Below are 24,181 nucleotides of genomic sequence, written 5' to 3'. Positions count from 1 at the left end.
TGCAATCATTTCAACATCTGCATCACCTGGAGTGCTGTTCAGAACACTCAAAAAGATCTTCCTTGATGCACAAGTATTATAGGCAACACTTCACTGAGCCATCAGAGTTTTATGCATTTTAACACAGATCTAGATGCTTAGGTTTCCCTCAGAGCTTTTAGTTTCACATCTATTCTTCCAAAACTTGCTTTTGTAAGTAAGTCTTGCATCAGCAGACATCAAATGATCATGTCATGCACGATTGTGAATATTTATTTCTTATTCAGCTGAAAGAAGAAATTACTCATACTATGTGAATAAGTATCATTAATACAACTGAACGCATCTACTAGGCACTGCATACAACCCTCAAAGATATTTAAGTCATTTTTCAACTTGATTCAGGCCACGGTCCAGAGACATTTCTCCTGGACACAGTTCCACCTTAAGCTGCCCCTACCCTCAGACTGATCCCATATCACCTCCAGCCTCTGCACAACTGCTTAAGTGCCATATGGTGAAGGATCAGGAAACTGTTCAGGGTTAAAAAAAAATTAAGCCAGCAGTGCCACCAAGAGAAATGTCTGTGGAACCACAGTCTTCAAAACTTCTAAAAACACTGCCACTGGAGGATCAAGCTAGATGCTTTTAATGCTCATCCTGCATCTTTTGTGCCCATGAAGCTCCAAATAGAGCACATGAATTAGCTCAAAGCCGATTGCTATATGTACATGAAAGTAACTTCCTCAGGAGCAAATCCAGTTGCTTCATTCCACTTAATTCTGAAACATAGCAACAGCTGTTCTAAGTCAAATAATAATATTTTAAACAAAATTACTAGAAAGCAAAACACAGCAAAATCCTTGAGGCTCCTCTGGATCCCCTGCTCTCCTTCTGTCTTATAACATCGAAAATTAGTGGTGCACAGGTACAACATCAACTAACAATGGTAACTTTCTGGAGGAATCAATATAATGAAGCAATAAAGCATTAGTTTAGCTTAGAATTCTCCACCAGTTTCCAAGAACAGGCTGGTTACAAACAGAGCAGGTCTCAGTCCCTACCTAGCAGGGTGAGGAGGGAAACCCTCCCAGAAGCGACATGGGATGTCAAAGCCCAGAACACAGCAGTGGGCAGTAACAGCACGTCACAGAGGTGTCTCTTCCCAGACAAACACTCGCTGCCAACTTCAGCTGAACTGCTCAGATGATCTGCACTTACTTTTCTTCAGCAAAAGCAGCAGCTTACCAAGTCCATCTGAATGGGAAAGTCAAGCCTAATCTCAGTAAAGATTCAAGATCCCTGATGGAACTAAAAATCTCTACAGTTCACTGATAGTAGGATTAGAAGAAGGCTGAGCTGATTTTTGGCCAAATTTTGCAAGGACCACTTTTAAAATTTGTTCTCTTTGATACTAAATATCAGTTCTGCTGATATTCTGAAACTTCTCAAGCAGGTTCAGAGATCCTGGAAGGTGCACAAGAAGAATGGCTTATTATAAAATAGTTGCTCATTTTTTACAACTCTTTATGATGGCTAGGCCATGCTTTCAGAGAGCTCCAAAGAGTCTCACAAAGACAAGTCTCTTTCTTCCAGAAGAAGAAAAAATCTGAGGTAACGCAAATGTGGAATAATACGGTGTTTATACACAATACATATAAAAGGCAAAAGCAATTTTTTAATTAAGAAAATATCTAATATCTCTTCCTCAGAGCCTCCTGAAAGATTTAACTACAGGATAAAGCCTGTCTTTTTCCATACTTTGTTCACTGTTGCTTACTTTGCAACTAGGCAACAAATTAAATGGTTCCTCCCTAGCTCAGGACACCTAAACTCTCTTTGCAATCCTGACATTCAAACAAACTTTACTCAGAATCCATCACTGCAGGTACATTTACTTATTGATCTACATCATACTCAGGTTTCTCTTAGTAAGAGAAGTGAAAAGAGAAGGGCAGAGTATAAAGCACTGAATCCTTGCAGTCAATTTCATAGGACCTCTCCTCTGTTTGATCTTTTTGTCAAATTACTATGAAAGAGATAGTTCAGGAAGGACTATCTCTAGAATACAGATGAGGCGACATTCACAGACACAGGATGACAAGCTCAACCTTACTAGAAACACAAAAGGAAGTAGGAAGTTTTCTTTACAGCTTAGCCAAGAAAAGACTGCCCAGATGACACACACCAAACTTACAAGACTCTTGTTGGCATCAACACTGATACAGAATATCAGAAACAACTGAAAATGGCCCAAATCCCTCTCTCATTTTGAGTTTCTCCCACTCCTTTCAAACCAGATTCAAAACACATCCTACAACAACATTCCTTCGTTCAGAGGCAGCAGTAATGTGATAAACTCTAGCATGTCTTTAGTGTCATCTCCAATAGCTGAAGGAAATAACGTGACAGGATCCTCACCAACAACTTGCTCTTCATCTTTAACCCAGATGCTAGTACAGAAACACAGAATTTTTAAATTCCAATAACCACCAACAAGCTGCGCGCGACCAGTTTGAAGCATATTTGTTTGTTTACTTTCTACAATAATTCTACTGAAGATTTTTCTGTGTCTTCCAGCTTATGTCAAGGCTAGCAAGTCAAAGCTGCAGAGCACGTACTTCAATACTAAGGAATGAAAAAAGATATTTCATTTTCAACAGACCAGCTCAAATATGTTGAAAAAATTAACACATGCACTTTCTCCTTATAATACTATCTTAGCAAAAGGAGAACAGAGGACAACATGCAGCACACTGCACTAGAAATTAATATATGGCAAAAACCCAGTGTAACCTACAGAAGTGCAATTCTGTGCCTCCATGAGAAAGACAGATCCCATTCATAAACTTTGGGAATGCAGAAGCAGGAAGATGAAAACAATTACAGTTTGTAAAAAAGACTAGGTAGGAGCAGCTCCACAGACAGTGAAGGCAAATTCAACTTCATCATTTAGTGAGACACTAATCAGGGTATGGAGTACTTGTCTAAAATATATTTTACTTTCCAATTACCCAAAATTCTTTAAAATTATTTTCATATTAACTGTAAGATAGTGGTAAATTTTCATTACATTTTGCAAACTTCCATTTTACTTTTAAGTGGAAGCAAGTTCAGTTAAAACAGATACACAATCTGCTGATATTCTCTTCAAGTGGCTTTACCAGACTTATGAATTTTTAACAAATGCCTGTTTGTAAATTGTCAAATATGAGATACCAAAAAACTACAATCGCCCAAAAGTATTAAGAGTATTGTTTACAGCATTATATCTTACTGACTTTACTGTAAATGAAAACCACATAGCTGCTTCAAACTATCATTAATATTTAGGCTTTTATGAAGAGTATCTGATATGGTGATTTATTGCCACAATATATTTCCCTATGCACAATTATTAGATGTTAGTCTGCCTATCATAATGCATTAAAGACTACCAACTCAATTTTTAAGCTGTCTTCCAAACCATGTGCATCATGGCAGAAAAATTCATGCATAAATAAACACAAACTAACAAATTACTGAGATTTCAGTATTTTAAAATTAATGAGATATTCCTTTATTAAGAGTTGCACACTGTATGTTGAAAAGCTTACTTCCATTTTCTCTTTCATCACCACATCAAAGGTTTGCAACCTATGGCCCAGAAAGCAATTCTTATGGGACAGTAAAGACCAGGGAGATCATATGGCACTGACTCCACCTCTTTCCTCCTGGCCATTTCTTTATTTACCCAGAGTTATCACTGTAATCAGAGCAGCACACAAGCTTTTCCAGGCAGTTAGAAGGAAGGAAAAACAGAGCTCCCAGGTTCCTCTAACAACACTTGGTGTGAGGCTGAAAAATAGTTATGAATTCTCTCAATGGCTATGAAACACACACACAAACACATGTATCAAACTTCTGTGCTTGCTTTGATTTCTAGACAAATGCTTTGCATGCAACAACAATGTCCAAGAAAGAAAGATCAAGAGGTCTAACTTACAAAGCTCAGACCATGAAAACCAGGAAGAAAACTCCTGTATTAGATTTTCTACATTGCACACATTATACCTGTATGGCAAGTGTTTACAACATCTGTAAGCATTACAGGATGACTAAGAAAGAGACACAGCTTCCAAATCCTGGCATGGAGGGTCTCATGTAAAGGCAAGAGCATTCATATTCCAGGAGACCAAGAGCACTCACAACCAGTGCCAGCTGTTCTCACCATATTCCCCACTAGTGAATTAATAGGAAAGCTGAGGAAGGCAAAATTTCCATAAAGCAGTGGGAGAAAACATACTTGGATAGTGTTCTCTTTCTTTGTAAAGAAATAGATTATAAAAAAGATCTTACATATCAGCTACACTGCAGTCACGAAAAGTATAAGGAAAAAGTTATTTAATATAGTTTTTACTTTATTTAGTACACTAATGGAGTAGGGGAGACCTAGCAGGAGGAAAATACTAGACAATTGAGTTATTTCCAACATTTTCCTACCAGGACAATAATTTCAACTATCAAAATAATAATCAATTTAGCTATAAAAATACAATAATGAAACAAATTTAGCAGCATATGAAAACTGGCCGGTTGATTTCCCTGCTCAAAGGTCGAGAGCAGCGAGTTCAGCCTTCAGGTCTGGAGTTCCTGATTTAATGAATAGTTCTGTTTAGAGCAGAACTAATGAAGCTCAGTTTCCTCTGGATTTGGTCCTATAAACCCTGTGGCCACTTAACATTAATTACATCAGTTGCCTCTAAACTTGCCCACGTCTCCTTGAGCTCCTGCACCCCATAAAACTCCCCATTTGTCCCTGTATTCCCACAGGCATACACTGAGGCTTGCTCTCACACTTCCATTAATGCTCAGCTCTCTGTCATGCCCTTAAACCCACCTTCTGATGCCATCAGTTCCATCACCTATCTCTGAATGGTGTAAGACAGACAGCATATGCTGCAGCTGCTTTCAGGCTGGGTGCACGCTGGCTGGCCAGCTGGAGATTGCCTCTTCACTTCCAGGAGAACACCAAATGCCATGACCTCCTTGCTTTTATGGTTTCTTGGGGAGAGGGTTCTCAGATGTCAGCTTTCACAGACGAGGGGAAGGCAGTCTTTCTCAAACATCTCCCTGTTCTTAAACTGGTTGAAATTGACTGGGGGGTTCACACTTACTCAGGAAGATAAGACACAAAGTCAATGCAAATAGCACTTCTTTCCAAAGGCAGGATTAGGAGGTAACTCAGTTCCAGCCAGTTGCAATTCACATTGAAATGCCCACTGCTGCCCTCCTCCTGTCCTGTGGTTCAGGGCAGCTTCTGCATTTCTCATTCATCCACCCCACTCTTGTGGGACCAGGAAAACACGAAATTGACAAAAAGTCAATTTCAACATTTTTATACTGCACCCTGTGGGCAGCAATGAAACTGTCAACAAGAATTACTGCTTCACCCGAGTGACGAGGAGCAGAAGGGTCTGGGAGCTATTTACAAGGATGGCTACCTCAAAACAAAAGCCATGGAAGGATAAGAGCAGTAGTTACTCCAGCTAGGATAGCACACATAAAATAGGGCTAACAGAAAAACGTCCTTGTCCTTTGCTGGGGGCAGGGGAAAAGGATCATCATTAGCAAATATCGACTAACAAGAAGTTAATGTTCATTATAAATGCAGAGAGTCTAACCTGCAGAAACTACCTGTTGCTTAAAGAAACCTCATCATTTTTTCCTCTATCCACTTCTTTGTGCTTTGGGGCCAGAGAACATATGACACTAACCCCAAATGCTGCACTTTAAAGAGGGCAATGATGTTCCAGTAGTTAAGTACTGCTGCACCTCTTTAGACCTAGAAATTATTTTCAAAACCTTCCCAGGCTTCCAGCACTCCATAGTGACTAGGAGTGTATGTACATAGCATAATGCAGTATTGTGCAGCTATCTTGAACACCAGAAGGAATATGGCCACGTTAGCACTGCACTGCACCCAGACTGAAATTCTGGAGCATCCATCCTGCTTCCCAGGCAGTTTGGATCCATGCAAATGGTGCTTCACTACAACACAACAACAATAAGCATACCCTTAGTCATCCTGCCTCAAAAAACAGCTGTAACGTGACAGTTCTTCCTTAAATTACCAAGAATTGTAACGAACGAGCATCTGAAGAGAAAAACAGACACCAAAGTCAAGAAGAGGAACAAGTTTTTACAATCGGCAGCATGCATTCAACGAAACAGACACAGCCCCTGAAATGCCTTTCTCTCTTTATGTCAGTTCTGCCCCTAGAGTTTACAAATTATGGCTCTGACTTGTAAATGTTAGTAAATACCTCCTTAAACCTTACTCAGTCTTTCCATAACTGTATATAGATTCTAGAGACTGCCCTGCAAGAATAACATCCAAAATAGGTTCTAAAAATAAAGTGTTCTAGACGATTCTCACATATAGCCAAAGGCTGAAAACACAAACCATTTCATAAAGAAGGGCATGAACCTGAATTATGAGCTTGAATTCAAGGGCTCCTTGAATTATAGCTGAAGAATGGGAAAAAGTCCAGAACAGCATGCCAAAAAAAAAAAAAAAAAAAAACAACCAAAAAAAACCCAACAAACAACCAAGAAAACTAACCCAGAATATAGCAAAAAAGTAGCATCTCAAATCCACTTTCTGTTTTTGAAACAAAGCTTGAAGTCTGGAACGAACAAAAACAAGAGTTCGTAATTCTGTGATTCACACTTCGAACTAAGCAATCGATAATCTCTAATACCAGGCAATTGTTTGCCTGATGAGTTTGTAAAAAAGGCAACATTCCACCCCGATCAGTGTCGGGCTGTGAACGCCTCCCCCTTGCCAGCAGCAATATGGATTGCCCAGCGCAGTCCGGTGATTCCTTTTTTCAGCCTACGTAATGCCCATTTACATAGTCGTGATATTTTTAAATGTGCTTCCAGAAGCACTAAATGACATAAAAACATGGCAGGAGACAACCACAGAGGTAACACAGCACTCCTGTGACTGCGGAATTCACGAACAATATAACGACGAAGTCCGGGGAGCACAATAAAACTCCATTTTACAGATTATGCATTCAGAACACCAAGCCAAGGAAATCCTGGCCGTGTTTCCCCCCCCACGGCGAGAGTGTGTCTGAGCACAACAGAGCACACACATATCCTGGCTCCCTCGCTAACCTACACACACATTCCTACACCCCTAAGGAAAACAGTGACAGCGGGCATGAAAGGAAGGGAAACAATGACATTCTTTTAATAACAACGTTCACCAGCGCGCTGGACCCAGTCGGACAGTGCTACGCGGCGGCAGTTCCTGCATTCCCCTGGATCAGCCGCATTCTCCCCCGCTGCTCCAGGGGCAGCCCGATTGTCCCCCGGTGGCCAGGCCGGGCACCGGCCCTCTCGCACCGCGGCTGCACGGCCGGGGCACGGAGCGGCCGCGCACGCCGCGAGGATCCGCACCTGGCGCCAGCCGTGACCCTCGGCTCCACGTCACTGTGCCCGGCCGGGCGCGGGGCTGTGTCACGCCGGGCCCGCCGCCCCCCGCCGCAGCCCCCGGCCCGGCCCGAGCCGCGGCTCTTACCGCCAGGTCGGGGCTGTGCGAGTCCCGCTGGGACACGGCGCGGATGACCCCAGCCCGCCAGCGCCCGCTCTCCGGCGGTTCCTCGCCGCCGAGGCACAGGAACCGCTTCCCCACCAGCTCCGGCCGCGTCTCCACCGCCATGGCCGCCGCCGCGCAGGCACCGCACCAGCCGCCGAGCCCGCTGCTCTAGGGGCCGCGCATGGCGGGCGTGGGGCGTGGACGGGCGCGGGGCTCTCGGGCTCACAGCGGCGGGAGGGTCGGAGCCCCTCGACCGCGCCGCCGCCGCCACAGCCCGACACAAACACCGAGCGAGGGGCGGGGGCGGGCCGGGGGTGCGCGCGCCCTCCCTCACCTCCTCCCTCCCTCCCTCCCGCGCGCGCCCGTCCGCCGCGCTGCGGCCCCGACCACTCCGCCCACGCAGCCCCACTGCCATGGAGACCGACGCCGCGCGACGTCTCCCTCCGCCAGGCAGCGCGGGGCTAGCGGCCGCAGCGCGGCAAAGAGTCCGCGGCCGCTGAGGTGGCACCGGGACCCCGCGGGGACTCGTCCCGTCGCCCCCTGCCCAGCCCCGGCCGAGGCAGCACGGCCCTCACCTGCCGCCCCGGCGCCGCCCGAGAGCAGCCCCGCGGTGCTCTGACCCTGGCGGGGTACCCGCTCCCTGCCTCCGGTACCACGGCGGGAGCTCGGGCACGGCCTCTCCGGGGTAGAAGCGGCTGTCCGTCCTCCGCGGGCTCGCCCACACCCCACTTAAGGCGCACCACTCCGAGAGCTCATTAATGTACATAAATATGCGAAGGCGGGGTACCAGGAAGATGGAACCAGTCTCTTCCCGGTGGCACCAGGCAATGGGACACGAAGCAACAGGCAAGGTGTTCCTGCGATGCACTGGAAGTTCCACCAGAAGAAGAAAAAGAACTTTTTCACTGTGCCAATGAGATTGGAACAGATTGTCCAGAGAGGGTGCAGTCTGCCTCGCTGGAGATACTCTAGACCTGTCTGGACACAACCCTGTGCCATGTCGTCGAGGACAACCCTGCTAAGCAGGGAGGCTGGACCAGGTGCTCCCCTGTGGTCCCTTCGAGCCTGACCCATTCTGTGATTCTGTGAGAGCCCAGGCTGGCAAGGGCATCCAAAGAGCCAGGCACCAGCATGCTGATGTCCCAGCCCTCCAGGGTTTGCGAGAGGCAGGACCAGGTCTGCCACCTGCAGCACCTTCTCCCCTAAAGTCAGTTTGTTGGGGAGTTCAACAAAGACACCCATCCAATCCATCCACCTTTCCCTTCTGCAAAGAACTCCCTGGGAATGTAATGTCAGTTTAATCCCTCAGAGGCTTTTAGGGACAGAACACTTCAGCTCTAGAAGACACTGTTGAGTTCTGCTGAATGTCAGCAAACAGTGCATATCCAAGAGGTCACCTCAGAGACTCACAAGGAGCTGAGAGCTTGGGCTGCAGCACCTGAGGAGCCATGCAGCCACGTTCTGGAGCAGTGGCTATGGGTTTGTTGTTCTTTCCACGGCTCCCGTAGCCATGCTGTGGTAATGCCATGTTTGCATTGGAAGAGTTTTTCCTTCACGTTATCTGGAGATGTAGGTTTCCTGAACTTCTGCCTGCCTTTACTGGTATTCTTGCCCTCAAGAGAGCAGGTTAATGATCTCTCATCTAGCACAAAAAGCAAATTTGAATAGTGCATTTTTGAAAAATAGATTATGAGGCGAAAGCCATAAATCAAGATTGCCAACTTCTCACATTCCTGTATATTTTAGTGGAACGAATAACTTCTGGTACAAGAGAAGTTAATTAACAGAAAACAAACCAAAAAAGAAATCAATTCATCATTCACCATGACAAGTCTGTTCACAGGATTAGAATAATTTACAAGACATAACATTGATACTGGAACCTATAGATGCCTGGCATCCCAGGCTGGAATGGATGGAGCTGTGCTCTTTAGAAGCTGCAGAAGCACAACCTTAGTGCATTTGAGCTAAATGAGATCTTCATTCACATTCCAAGGTAATGCTACAACCAACAAAAGTATACTGCAGTCTTGCAGAAAGAACAAAAATTATGTAAGTACTGGGCAGTTATCCATAAAGGGTATAAGGAGAAGTTACAAAACTGACTAAATAAATAATAATCATATCCAAGTTCTTGTATTAATTACCTCTTGTTTAATCAAAGAGTAATTTGAGATATTATTGAACTCTACAATTAAATGACATTAATGTGCAATAAAACATAAAACATACCCCAAAAGCCAATTTACATGATTCTAATAGACTGAACTTGTGAATTTATCACAGAATAACAAACTGTTAAGAATCAAATATTTTTACTTTGTTCCAAAAAATCATTTCAAGGCACTGACACTAGAATTATGTTTTAGTATAGATTAGAATTCACAGAAAGCTATTGTTCTAAGCAGAACCATTTTATAGTTGTTAATCACCTGAAAACATCAGTAAGATCAAGTAACATTGACATTTAGGTGGCAATTCCCATGGTTTGCTGTCAGTTCCCAGATGCCAGGTGAGATGGGCAGGACTTTGCCCTGCTCCCCACAACACCACTGAGCTGGACCAGGAGGAGACAGCTCAAGGGAAAACCTTGACATATTGTCTCCCCAGCAACCCACAACTCAGCTTTTCTCTCTTTCACTTTTTCAGCTTGGAGCAGCTTTTTTAACCCATAGGTGCTTTAGGAAGGTCAAAATTACTATGTTCAGGTGGATCAGAATATGAGACCCACAGGTTGCTGGACATTTTCTACCTCCAGCAACTTATTTTCTTGGTCTCTCTTCACTTATCCATTTCTCCTTTGCTGCACCTTCTCTCCTTGTTTCTCTGTGAAGAAATTGGGAGAGCACTAAATGCTGAGGATATGGATAAATCAACTATAAATCAACTCAGAACCTCTGTCTTCAACAAAACAAAGTCATGGTGCTGTGGGCCAAGGCCTGAAAATATCTTAGACACTAACTTTTTAAACAGTCTGTGCCCTATCACACTACAGTAGGATTTCTTCCTTTTTCAGAAGCCTTTGCAAGCATCAAACCAATATATAACTTCCCTTTCAAAGCAACACCTCCCTTATTTGGTTGATAAATATAAAGGAATATTTGAACTGAAAAGTCAAAGCATCAAAATTCACAGGATTGAAAGGATTAGGGATGTTATGAATTGATGTATCTTCTGAAAAAAGTGGCATAAGGAAGCCTCTTGTAGATTACTCTGAAAAGACCAGAGGAATCATCTTCCTGGAGTTCAGGAGCAACACCCAGAGCCAGAAGCCCATAGGCAACAACAAAACAGAGCTGACACCTTCAGGCTGGTAGAAGTCCACAAAAAATAAAGCAAAAGAGCTCTAGGCTGAGCCCCAGGGAAGGAGCTTCTCTTGGGAAATTGACTGGGGACAAACTCACCTCTTACTCCCTGAAAGTATACACATTGATTAGGTACAAAATCAAGATATTTACTGAGAGCTTTTTCTAAATTCTTGATTGAAATGCAGCACAGCCTGTACTAGTAGTAATTGCACCTTCTCCATACAGATAAATGCCAAATTTAGAAATTATTATTTCCATTTTACAGGAAGGAAAATCGAGAAAGACAAAATGACTTGTCAGTGTCACAACTCTTAAGCAGAATTAATAGTGAACTAATTCTTTCTAAAATATGTGCTATATACTTCTAGATCTATCTTACCTTTCCTTAGGACCACCAGTTTCCATCAGTTTCCTCTGAATTCATAATTTCTTGGAAATTTGGAAAGCCACATTTAATGTTTTCCAGTGTTCAGCAGCAGAAAATTAAGAATCTGCATTTAATAGGCTGGTTTAAGAGTTTCATTACTTCAAAATTCATAACCAAGAGAAAACAGATTTTTCATCAAACATCAGTTATTTCTGATACAAAGCCAGCGTTTGATTTCCAAGTGTCTTATCTTCTACAGAGAGTCCATGGGCTTTTCTTAATGCATCCTCCTTGAAAGCACAATTATTTGAGTGGTGAGGGAGTCCTTCAACACTCAATGGTACATAGAATCAGTGGGAAGGTATGATTCTTTAAAGACAGCTATTTAATGCAGATGCAAAGGCTGCATTGAACACCTGGAGGTACAAAAGTGCAAGAGAGTAAAAGTTGTGGTTTGTGGCATTACCTCCCCAGCTCTACCACTAACATCCTGTATGGTGATCTATTGCATCTCCAGTTGTCTACAGCCACTCTCCATCTGGGTTTGTCAACTGACCACTCCTAATATTTTCCTGTGTCTTGGCTTTCAGAGTTGTAAAAAGGCTGCAGATTTACTGCTATATTTACACTGCAGGTGAATAGAGCACCCCACTGTGTCCAGGTTTCATCCTCAGAACTTCTTTAATATCATCCTGGCTGTTGCTACAGCCCACAAAGGAGGAAGATTTAAGTTTACTGCATTTGTGAATCACTCCAACCATATCTGCAAAAGAAAACATTGTCTTTCACAGGGTGCCACTCCATTGATGCTCACAACAGCAAGGAGCACTACTGAGCTTCCATGTGATGTTTCACAGTCAATTTATAGCCTAGAACAGATGAACACAAATATTCCAATTCCAGCATTTCCTTCTGTTCCAGCTAATGAGATGGCACTACTAAAAGGTTGAACAATTTGAATAAACATAGCCTTCAATACATTCTCTTCCTCAGAAGATTGCTGACATCTTAAGATATCAACCTATCCCTATACAACCCCTGGCCCCATTTCCTGCCACCTTTAACCACTGCCTTACACTTGAGTTAGCAAACAGAACTCCTGGGTACCCCACATCTGCTTTAAATACACACTCGGCCAGCTCAGCCCTATGAGGCTGCAGGGGCGGGTCCTGCCGAGTCCTGGAGCTGCTGAGATGTGCTCACCCTTGACCCTGCCCCGGGGTTGGCCGACTCCCTCCTGCTGGGGACGGCACCACCTTCAACCACTGCCCCTGTTTTCTGCAGAGTTTAAATGCAGCCTGAGGGTAAAGCATCACTAGACCAGCATTACACCCCGGTGTAGGACAAACAGTCCCTCCCCCTGCTGATGGGTTTACATCCTGTAGAGGTAAAATGCAGAGGGTGGGGGAATAGAGATAACAAGACTCTCAGTCTCCCCCTTTCCTTGAATACTTAATTCCTAAGATGAAACTGCATGGCCCTGCTTTGGCCTTATCAGATAATGTCTCCATCTGAAACAACTTCTTTGAATTTGTTTGGAGGAAAATGGTCTGAGTTTCTTCAAGGCACAGATGGAAGATGCCATTTCTACTGGTCACTCAAGCCAGGTGCAAGCATTAAGAGCAAGGATGATGCACAGCAGCAGTGATGTAACATTTCTGTGGCCATTCTAGCAATGCTAGATTTCTACTCAAGTTTCTTTCTGGTTTTTCATCTTGCTGCTGATGAGAGCAGCCAATGCCAGCTTGAGGCTTGGTTCTTCTCAAGAATCAGACTGAGCTTTAGGCATATCAGTCAGCCCATAACAGCTCTCCCCAACATACACTATAATGTCCAGAAGACAGAACAAGAATTGAGAACAAATTTTTATTTAGTTGAGGGGATGAACTTACAGAAAAAAACACCAGAAGAGATCAAGTTTACTCAGAGCCTGAGCAGCCTCAGCACTGCTGATGGTCTTCCTGAAAGGGCCTACCTTACCTTAGGCTGCTCCCAGCTACATTGCTCCTTTCTCCTGTCAATCACTCACACATAAAACCTGAAACCAATCACCCTTAAAATTAATTAATTACTTTCCCATGAACCTTTACTTCCAGTGGCGCTTCTTCCCCACTAACACCTAAGCTGTATAAAGGTCAGTCAGTAGAGACTTTTTCTGCTGCTGGGGCAGCATTAACTAGAAAGATAGGTGAGTGTATAGAGGTGTAGGCTTCTCTCACATGGGCTCCTGAAGCAGCAGTTTGTGGATTATCTTGTGTGTATTTTTACCTAATTTTAAGTGCTTGGCTGTTGCTATCTCTGTGTTTTTACAATTATTGGCTTTTGAAGGTTGGCAGATGGGTAACGCTAAAAAGAAAATCCCTGAAGTCACAAACAGCCATGTGAAGGCAGTTATTGCTTCTATGTCAGACTTCTATCTCAGTTTTAAGATGTACTAAAGTTTCCCAGAATATTATAGAGGAATATCTGTGTTGGATGAAAGGTGTTTAAGAACATCATTTTATGAGTAGATACTGTTACTGATAAAAAGAGCAGAATATATTCAACACTGAAATAAACTTACAGATCTTTGAATTAACTAGGAGGTGGGTTGAGCTCTTATCCTCACTGGAGATCATTAGGCTATTGTGTAGCGAAGATAAAAGAAGAGAAAATGTACAACTGTATCTGGCTAGAGTTTTCTGCCTCCTGAGTTGTCTAAGGTCTTCACAGCACCCCACACATACTGCACTGAAGTACTTGGAACAGAATTTCTATAATCCTATTACTATGCTGTACATAAATTTCTTAATGTTTATTTTAAAACTTAAAGGTTGTTTTTTTTTTTTTTAAAGCTATTAAGAGCTGTACTGGTGCTGCAGTGCAGGAAGCTTTTCCCTTCTGAACCTCTAGCTTCTCTATGATTTGTGTTGGGGGTGGTGCCCTCTTCAAAAGCAGGGGCTCCTGTTAACAGCAACTTTGGACTGAATTAACTTGGATGTTGGTATTGTTTATCCTGACATAAGTAAAAGAGGTGATGGTTATGGTAAGGAAATGGTTTACAATGCTGCTCTACAATATGCACAATAAAAGACAAATGGGAGACTGGGCTTTAGAAGAGGTCTGACGCTGAGCTAAGAAACAGCTATTTCAGCTACCATTAAACTGTACTAGATGGGGAATATGTCAACGTTCCTGATGCTTGTCTGGGGAAGAAAAAATATTAACAGGAATATGGTTGGGTCTTTCTGAAACTGAGGTAGGAAAAAAGCTCTTAATGGCTTAAGAAAAAAATAGTTATTTTTCTTTTTGAAATTTCTGTAACTTTTTTTTTCAGCCACATTTACTACTCTGCTATGTAAATTCCTTTGCATTTTCTTAATGCAATTGCAGTATTTCTCCTATATCTTTATCTCACCAAGTATAATTGTTTGCCAGTTTTGTCTAAAACAGTAACAGTGCATATCACATGGTAAGCACTCTTTAACAAACTTGTCTGATGAATATTTTTATGCCATGCTAGTTCTTTCTTCCTGCCAGCAAATTGTCTGCCAATTGGCTTACAACTGACACACAGGTTTCTTTCCTGTATTCCAGCTGCCTGTCTTGTTGAGTTTCTGTATCAGAAAAGGATAACAAATTAGTGTCAGCTGTGTTCTGCAATTCAGTAATAGCTATTATTTAACAATATTTATCTCTTTGGTAAGGGTTAGGTCTTTATATTTTGTAGTGTTGTCTGGCACAGGATGTAAACAAATTATGTTACTGATTCTGTGCTGATCAAGCAGTGGTACTTTTGAATTTTTCCTGGCACTGTTACCCCAATTAAAACTATCACAAATTTTCTACTCAGCCAGTAACTTCTTTGATTAATTTCCTGTTCTCATTAGAAGTGTTCCAGGGTCTGTCTGTCACATTTGTTCAGGTGACATTCAAAATTGACCCTATAAAGGGAATTGATTTAAGTCTGCCCTTACTGCCAGAACTGTAATGAAACGTTACATCTTATAATGACAATCTGAAAAGGCACAAACCTACATAAGCATAGAAATGAGAAGGCACTTGCATGTCTTCTTGGATTTAAGAGCAGTAGATTGTGTTTGGCTGTTGCTGTGTCATTTAATTGAATGAGAAGGTTGTCTTGGAGTCATGAACTAGCTGAGGCTGGAAGGAGCCTCTGGACATTGTCTAGTCTGACCCCTCCCTGCTCAGAGCAGGGCTACCTACAGCAGGCTCCTTGGGGCCACGCCCAGCCAAGCTTTAAGTATTTCTTTAAGACTGGAGACTTGAGTCTCTCTGTGCAATCTATCATAGTGGAAAAAGTATTTTCTTAAGTTCAAATGGAATTTCCTGTATTTCAGCCTGTGCTCATTGCCTCTTGCCCTTTCCCTGGGCGCCACTGCAAAAAGTTGTCTCCTCTATTTTGTCTTTGAAAAAAGATTTCAGCAACCATTTGTATAAATGGTAGCTATTTATTTTATAGCAATTCCAGATATTTATATAAATAACACCCTACTTAGTACTAAGTATGTATTACACATTTGTTATTGATTTTGCAGCACCAAAGGAATCCAAATCTCTCCCGAAGTTACCTTCCACAGATTCCCATCCCAAAGGTGCTGGGATCTGCTTCCTACATTCATATCCTTGCTGCTGCTCTTGCAGTGCCTCCTAGAAAAGGCAGAAGCAGAAATTGGTTCTTCTTGCCCAGCTGGCTCAAGTTCAGCCAACAGAAAATGTTTGTCTTCAGTAAATAAACTCTGAATGCAAGCACCAGCTACTCTAGCATAGAAACCAGGGAGATGTTTTTCTCACTGAGGTAAGTCCCAATTGCAGGTAAAACTTAGAAAAGCATGTACTCTGTAGCTGAAGCACCACTGACAGTAAACATGACTAAATTGGGAAAAACAATTTTGGAAAGGATTAGTGGAGAAAGATGTGCTTAGTCCTCAGTAGCTGCAGGTATCTGCATTGCCGTTGTTCCCAGGGTAACTGATGCTCAATCACATTTTGTATCACTATTTTCCTGTTGCACATGACTTTTGAACCTGAAACTTCTACTCAGAGAAATTAGTATTTTTGAATTTTTATCTATACAGGAACTTATCTAGTCCTTTCCCCTACGATTTTGTAGGATGATATGCAGTAATCCAAAGGATCAATCCACTTTAGCATGTGCAGATTTTTAATATTAAAAAATGCTCATAATACAAGACCTGCTGAAGAAATTTTAGTAAGGTATGTGCAGGTGGTTCCATGCGCTATGAACACACTGTACAGGTCTGCAGAAGACCTGCCTCCTTTCAGTGAGTGGTCTGAAGATGGGCTTGCTCTTGCTGTTGAGTCCTAAACCGAGAACCTACTGGGTCCCAGCAGGAGTACTGTGCCACCCTTTCTATGTTTAGATATTGATCCTACTTTCAGAATACAAAACCAAAATACTTATCTGAAATATTAGCAATAGCTTAATTGAGGCAAAGTTAAAGTAACTTAGAGTAAATTAAAGGTGAAATTAAAGAAACTGAAGATATATCTTCTCTTGGTGCTCTATTTCCCCCCTCCCTTTCATCTTTTCACTTTTGATCAAAATGATGTTCCCAGAACTTTGTTTTGGCATTACTAAGTTGTAGCAGTAGCTACCTGTAAATATTTGTTATTTGACCATATCTTAAAAAGATGACGCCAAATTACAAACCATCAAGTTGCAATTGTAATAATGAGAATATATTATGCAGAATATTACCCACCATGGTCTAGTCTGTATTTAAAAGCACTGCTTTAACATGGGCTTCAGAAAAGGCATCAAGCCATGGCTGATGGCTCTGTAATCCCAGTGGTTATTTACCTGAAGCAGACTTGACTGCACAGAGCATTGACATGATTCAGAAAGGTCAAGGTCCAAGGCAGGCGATGAGCCAGACTGCATGGCTGGGCTGGGGAGAGATGTTGCCTTTCCAGGAGGAGGCCTTAAATGACTCTTATTAAATCTGTAATTTGTGACTCTTATATGCCCAAATGTAATGCAAATCCACTGTCTTTCTTGTTTGCAATGAGTGTCAATGGAAAGATGAAATGGAAGTTCAAGGAAATGGTTGCAATAAGCACCACCTCAGAGCCTTGTGTTGACTCCAATTTTCTTACATCATAAACTGCTTTGGGCCCTCTGTTACAACCCAGCAAATTAACACTTGTGTTTCATGTTGCTAAATTAACTTTCTTTAGAGAAAAAAGGGGTCTGAAAGGACATGTTTGATAACTGTTGAACCAATTGATGACTGAACTAATTGATACAAGAGAAATTTAGTGGTGCTCACAGTTGTGATGTAGCTCATCTGCAGGGAAATAAAGTGAGGGAAGGTATTCATGTCTTCCTTCCAGCATTTGTATAAGCTACAAGACTTGTTCCATACCAAGGATGGTGAAACTTGAGTACTTGTTTTATGCTTATGAACCCAGTGGGCCAATCGTAAACATTAAAGCCACTCAAAACCATAAAGTGACTTTATTTTTAATTCAGCTATCAACAATTGGTGCTCATTTAAGGAGGAGCATCCATAATTTGTGGTCCTAAGTACTCCAGAGATCGGCTGCTGAAGTTCCTGAATTTTAGCTTGCACTTTAGTTTTGTCAGGGTTTTTTTAATTCAGGTTTCATGTATCTTGATGGATTATTTTCCAAAATGTGTGACAGAAGATGAAAAAAAGAGTATGTGGAAGAACTGTGTCTGTACATTAATATTGTGTGAAAGGAAGCCAAAACAAACCAACTACTGATTCTCATTTTTGAGTTGCTGGAGAGTGCCTTTTGTGTACATTTTGATGTTTAACAGTTATTTCTAGCAAATTCTGGGAGACAAGGGGTATGCAAAAAAGGTGAAGCTCTGATTTGTCTAGACAGTGTGTGTTTGACATAAAGAAGATGATTTTTTCCTAGCCTCCTGCAGGCTACCAGCTCAGAGCAGCTACAGACACAGTGCATTTATGCCTGTTAAACCAGAAGTTCTGCCTATTGTTTTTCCTACCTTCATCACTTTCTACTGCTGTAGTCCAACTATGCTATACCAGGCTATTAAACATTCAGCATCCAGAATGTCTAGACAGACTGAAAGACTGTCTGTGCTCCTTTCCTCAGAGTCAACTTTGCTCAGAACTAAAAGGCTAGTTGGAAAGCAAAGGTGAGAGAGGTTTGAGGATGAGAGACACTTCAGGCTGCCTTCTGAGTGGGTAGTAATACACACTGATAGGAATTTCTGGCAGTGCACAAAGTTTGTGTGCAAACATCCTGCTGCTCCCCAGGGAGGCTTCAAGCCTTTGACAATAATTGCTAATGTATTAAACAGCTTGCACTCATATTCTAAGGATACCAGACTACATAGAAATGTGTTCTGTTGGCTGGCAATGCTCTACTCAAATAACAGAGGAGAAAACTCAAGGGTGACTTCCTTGCCACAGAAGATGGGAAAATCTTTTTGAGGCAGAAACAAATGGTTCCTGTGTAGGGGCCTGTGGACTAAGAGACATTTTGCTGCGTATATCTGCTGGTTTTGGCAATGTTGAACAAGAAAGCAAACAGAAGTGCCAACTTCTTTTTTTCTAGGTAATCTTTATTTTCTTCAGTGCTGACTTGAGTCACTCTGTATAGCAAGAAGCAAGTACTTGTTTCTTGCAGGGTGGAAATGAATGTTGCCTCTAGAAGCTTTGCAAATTGAAAGTTAGATACCATATAAGGGCTGTTGATCCTGTTTTGCTGTTGATCTACTGCACACTCTGTATGATTGAGATATATATTATAGAAACATGCTTTGATTTTGCACCTCAGGACAAGCCTTGGGAGGCTTTTTCAGAGGTGGGAGGGAAGGGAAGGCAGTCAGGTGGCACAGCAGGAGTCGTCCTTGTTGTGCTTGAAGGAGTGAAGAGACATGGGTGCTCCTACCCAGCCATGCCTTTGGGATCCATCCCACTTCCCCTTTCTTTGAAGAATCTTGGGAAACCTTGTGCTAACTCTCTTAACTTCCAGTAAGGGAGAGCAGTATCTTAGTGGAAGTGTTTAATGACCTGAGCTCTGAAAGGAAAGTACTTTTTCCTGTGTTAGGTGAGCCCTCCAAGAACAGACATCAACAAAACATTCAGACTGGTAGCCAGGAGTTTGAGAAGGAGCATGCAAGGCAGGTGCCTGGATCAGAGGACAAAGAACTGAATATGAGCACCCAAGAACATTCTGTTTTCTCTGTTCATGAGAATAAAAGAAAAAAGAGGGCGGCAAATGTATTATCTTATGCCACTCAAACAGCAAGTTTGTAAAGTTAACAGAAATGTGGTTACGAAGTTCAGCATACGAAAATGCTGGACAAATTTGGGGTTAGAGCTAGAAAGCTATCATAAAGCATTTAGGGACTAAAAAAAAAAGAAAACATTCAAAGAAACTTGCAGTTTAATTTATCAAGAAACTGAAATGTGACTTATGCATGCATTAATCCTTGTGGAGACCTAATGAGTGAGAAAGACATCTCTAATCTATCACTTAAAGCATAGCAGGAACCTAAACTGGAAACTAAAGGCAAATTCAAAGTTTAAAAGCATGGGCCTAGTTTTCAAGAGGGAAAAAAATTACTGGTGAAAATGAAAAAAAAAATCGATGTTGTGATGCCTTCAAATCAATATCCTTTGTCGGCAGCACTGCTTCTAGGAAACAAAGGTTATCTGACACGACACATGAATTAATGATTCTGTGTCGTGGGTTTAAGTTGGATGAAATGATTTGATATTCCCTTCCAGTTTTAAAATCTAGAGAGACCTTTCCCCCAGTTCAGGGGAGAATGCAGAGATGAGACTTCTTGGGGGAAAAAGGAACCCAAGTAATGAGAAGACAGAAAGCATAGCTCCAAGGGAAAAACAAATCAGGATATTGTTTAATAAAAGAGCTTCCTTAAATGCATTTGTTGGTCAGCAGTTTTGAGTAGACCTGTCTTGGAATGAGAAAGCAAGACAGAGTGGGGTCAGCTGGCTAAGGCTAACTTGGGGCTGTACATAGGAATTGCCATCCTGCCTCACAGCAGGGGTTCCCCTGAGTATCTGTCCCAGCTAATCGTGCTGTGCTGCCCTGAGAGTGTGGGGAAAAAAGAAAAGGGAAACCTGATAGCCCTGTGTCCTTTGCTGGCAGCCTTTTGAGTTACTGGGTAATGTATGAGGTAGTCCTTCAGCTCTTGGTGCTGATTATTCTCCTCTCAAGCTCTGTATATGGGTTTAGGCTCTGCATTTCAAGAAAGTTTGGTTAGAAAAGGAATCAAAATGACTAGAAAATATCCCATAAGGAATTATTTATTCCAAGGAAGATTTGGTACATAAGTATTTGATTTAGTTTTTGAAGTTGCTGCAAAGGAAGTTAACATTTTTCCCTCCATACTTGGGGGAGGCAGGATAAAAACTGCTGAATACTCCTTGACTCAGCTTAACTTTGATAAAAAGAAAAGCTTCCATAGGATAATGAAGAACTAGTAAACATAGTTAAGAAAAGGTGTGTAATTGATGTTGAAAGCTTCAGGAACAGGTAGGACAAGACATCTTTCCAAATGACAGTGGTTGATCCTTGTTTTCTTATGCAGCAGAAAAACTCGGGGTCCTTTCTGTTTCTAAGATATGTTTTTTCCACCTCTTTTAGGCTGGTGGCCATGTTGAACAAGCACTCTTTAGCTGGAGACTGACATTCTGCAACTAGATATTGTGCTGAACACCATTCTAAGTGCGGCCAAAGAAGGTATATCTCCTCTTCATTTTAAGTAAAATCCATCAGTCGGTTCAAAAGGCAATCATTGTTCCCTGATAAAATGCAGCTGGTGTGCACATGAGCTTAGTCAGCAGACTATAAAATAACATAGGCTTTCCACAGGGATCAGAAACATCAAAAGCAGAAGGTGTATTTAGAAACAATCTCCAACAGATTGCTATAATTATTAAATGTGATGTGTTACAAGTAGTGATGGAATATAGCTGAGATGATACTACCCAGACAGGAAGCAATAATATGGCTTTGGTGTCTGTCTCTCTATACAAATTTCAAATCCCAAAGACTGGATCATCAGGTGCCAGATTATGTGTAGCTCATCATTTAAAATAGGTCTGTTCTCAAGAGGGAGGTGTATATTTACTGAAACATTCAGGTACAGCTTTAAATGTCACTCTACTTGGGAACATGGGAGAGATAACTATACAAACCTCTCCACTGGACTGCCCTACTGGGATGTACTGGTATTGTTACACTTACCTACAGGGTAATGTTTGAAGGTCCACATGCAGTACATGTCAGACATTTCTGCCTATAGCTTATCAACACAGAAGCAGGGGAGTGACAGGTACAGCAGAGTGGCTTTGTATGAGCCTCCTGGGCTGGAAATGAGCTCCTCTGTTGCCTCAGCTTGCCCTTGTGGGGGCCACATTTTATATGCTTTCAACTGCAAATGGAAGCAATAAGGTAGGATGGACATATGACTGCTGCCAGGAGAAAGTCTCAGATGGAGCTGTTCTGAACTTTCCCCTTCCGCTTTAGATCACATTTCCCTTAAGAAAAAAAATCCTAATGGGTTTGCTTTCATGTTTCTGGTAAGAAAGAACTGCAGGCACTTAACCCATTGCAACCCATTAAAAATTGATAAAACCAATCAGCAGTTGTGTGATAAACCTTTTCACAGCATGGTAAGTTTTCTCTAAAATAGTAAGAGTACCCTTTTAATATTTGTACTTGTGAGATTAATTGGATTCTGTCTGAATTGACTGCTGCAGTCAAAACAGGCTGGTGCTGGAGTGATGAAAATGCTTTGGCTTATATTGATAGGGCTGTTCTGAATTGCTTTCAGTTCTGTCTCAGCCTTATCTGCTTTTCCTGACCTACAACTCATGGAATTAAGTGCTAGATATCATTCTTTCATAGTCTTGAAAAAAAGTCTCTGGGCCTGCTGCATTTGCTAACTCCTCTGCTTGCAAGGATTCCTCTCTACTACACAGTGCAGTCATCCTACAACTCTAGCTTTAATTTCAAATTCTATTTTGCTTAAAATTCAGTACTAATTGGAATTCTTAGGGCCCTGAAAGTCAGGAAACTGCCATCAAGAAACACCTTAAATCAGGAATTTTACAACATGTTGCAGTTTGTGTGTTTTCAGGTTTTGCACCTGCAGGCATATCTGTGAACATGAGGGAAAGAAATTATTCAAAACCTAAGGTTTCTACTTGTTCATATTGAAGCAAGAGCTTTAATAGGAATGTCAGGCTGTAATAAAACTGAGAACAATAGTGGTATAACCTACCAAATGAAAAAAAAAAGTAAAATAATCCATTTGAAACTTTGCTTTTCATTAAGTTGGGTGCTGTACATTCCTAATTTGGAATGTTAATAAATTTCACACAAACATTCCTGAAAGAAATAAACTTATGGCCTGTCAGCATTCTGTCTGCATGCTGGAATAAAAAAAAAAACTTAAGACACCAATATTAGACACCAACTGGCTCTGCCATGTTCCTCAGCAAGATGCTGTGCTGGGAGGCTGAAATAGGTGTGAGCAAGAAGTGGCATGTCCAGAATTTCGAGCAAAAGCTTCAGCTGCTTTGATTTCCTAAAACATCCATAGCATTGCCCAACATTCACTTTCAAATTAAAGCCCATTAGGGCTTTTTATCTAGAGATCAGAGCTTACCTTTGCTGTTGCTTCATGCATAGGAAAGGTAGATGAAGAGTTAAATACTTGCAGGTAGCATGAACTATATATTTCAACCATATTAATTAATAATCAGTTATGGTTAATAACATCATTAGAGTAGTGTAAGAAATGGTCATCTTCACCCATTCTGTATTGCTGTTTTAACAGATAAACTGGCAAAATCTGTTCTGTGTTCTGATCCCAAAATTACAAACATATGTGGTATTATTCAGGACTGAAAGAAATCTCTATTTTTTCAAATTATTCTAGATTTGAGGCTCATCTAGGATAGATGAATATAAAAGAGTGCAGCTATGAAAAACTGATCCCTGTGATCAACCTATGTGTATTTTTAACCTATGTAATGCAAGTGGTGCTGTCTTTGGGGAGCATATCCTTGTAATGCAGGGAACTGCATTACAATCCCTCTGTCACAGATTAGCTTGTCTTCCTAAATGTTGCTCATTCACTGATTGCACAGCTGCAGTGTAATTAAAATGTTTGTCTACCTGTAAAAGAGGTGAAAGCTCAACACTGATGTTTGTATACATACATTGTATTATATCAAAGAAGTTAGGTGGCCTTTACAAATGATCTTCCAACTGCTGTTAAAACTATTTAAAGCAACTTTTAGCTATATTAAGTGGCTTTTGGAAGGGGTGTTAAAAATACCCCATAATGAGATACCTGTAAGTCTCCTCCTTAGACAGAAATAGACATATGAGTAAGACATGCCAGGTTTGACTAAGTACACGGCATGGATTTAATTGCTGTGCTGCTCCCTGTGTTTCTGCTATGCAGGAGCATGGATTAGCATTATGTGTGAACTGGAATATAGGGAAGCTCATGGGGCATCCCTGTGCCTGTCTGCTGAGGGCTCAGCAACCATCACCCAGCTTGTGGCATTGAATTAAGTTTTGAAACATTCTGTGAAATAAATTGCAATCTTCTGAGCAAGATAAATTACTCTTAGGAGCCATCTGCTTTTACCCTTTAAGAAAATGTCTCTTTAAATGTAAATTCAGCTTTCCAACAGAGACAGTATCACCATGGTAACAAACACAAGAAAAATAAATGTCTCTTAGAGGAAAACCACTTTTTATTTTGTATAAACATATTCCATATAAAATAAATTATGCAGCTACGGAATTATTGTATATACCATCTGAGACAGTAAAAAAGAGTATAAGTCTTTTCCTGGAATGGTTCTCTGAGCTAGTACCAAACATAATTGCTTGCAGTAAAGAAATGTATTGTATACTTAATTT

The 24,181-nt window shown here is 41.6% G+C and overlaps 1 protein-coding gene across 2 annotated transcripts in view; it reads right to left on the bottom strand.

Annotated features, from left to right (window-relative positions):
• The window catches only part of JMJD1C (jumonji domain containing 1C), a 178,228-nt gene that overhangs the window by 152,245 nt on the left and 1,802 nt on the right, over positions 1-24,181 (bottom strand). The window contains exon 1 of one of the 2 annotated variants that reach the window (XM_059851107.1): positions 7,553-7,743. The exons of the other annotated variant lie outside the window; for it this stretch is intronic. Coding sequence (XP_059707090.1) covers positions 7,553-7,693 — 141 coding nt within the window. The 5' untranslated portion in view covers positions 7,694-7,743. Of the gene's footprint in view, positions 1-7,552; positions 7,744-24,181 lie in introns of those variants that run through there. 2 annotated transcript variants of the gene reach the window in all.

Source organism: Haemorhous mexicanus, chromosome 7 (genome assembly GCF_027477595.1).
Source record: "Haemorhous mexicanus isolate bHaeMex1 chromosome 7, bHaeMex1.pri, whole genome shotgun sequence".
In the NCBI taxonomy this organism is placed as follows: Eukaryota; Metazoa; Chordata; class Aves; order Passeriformes; family Fringillidae; genus Haemorhous; species Haemorhous mexicanus.
This window is presented reverse-complemented; position numbering and strand designations above follow the sequence as displayed.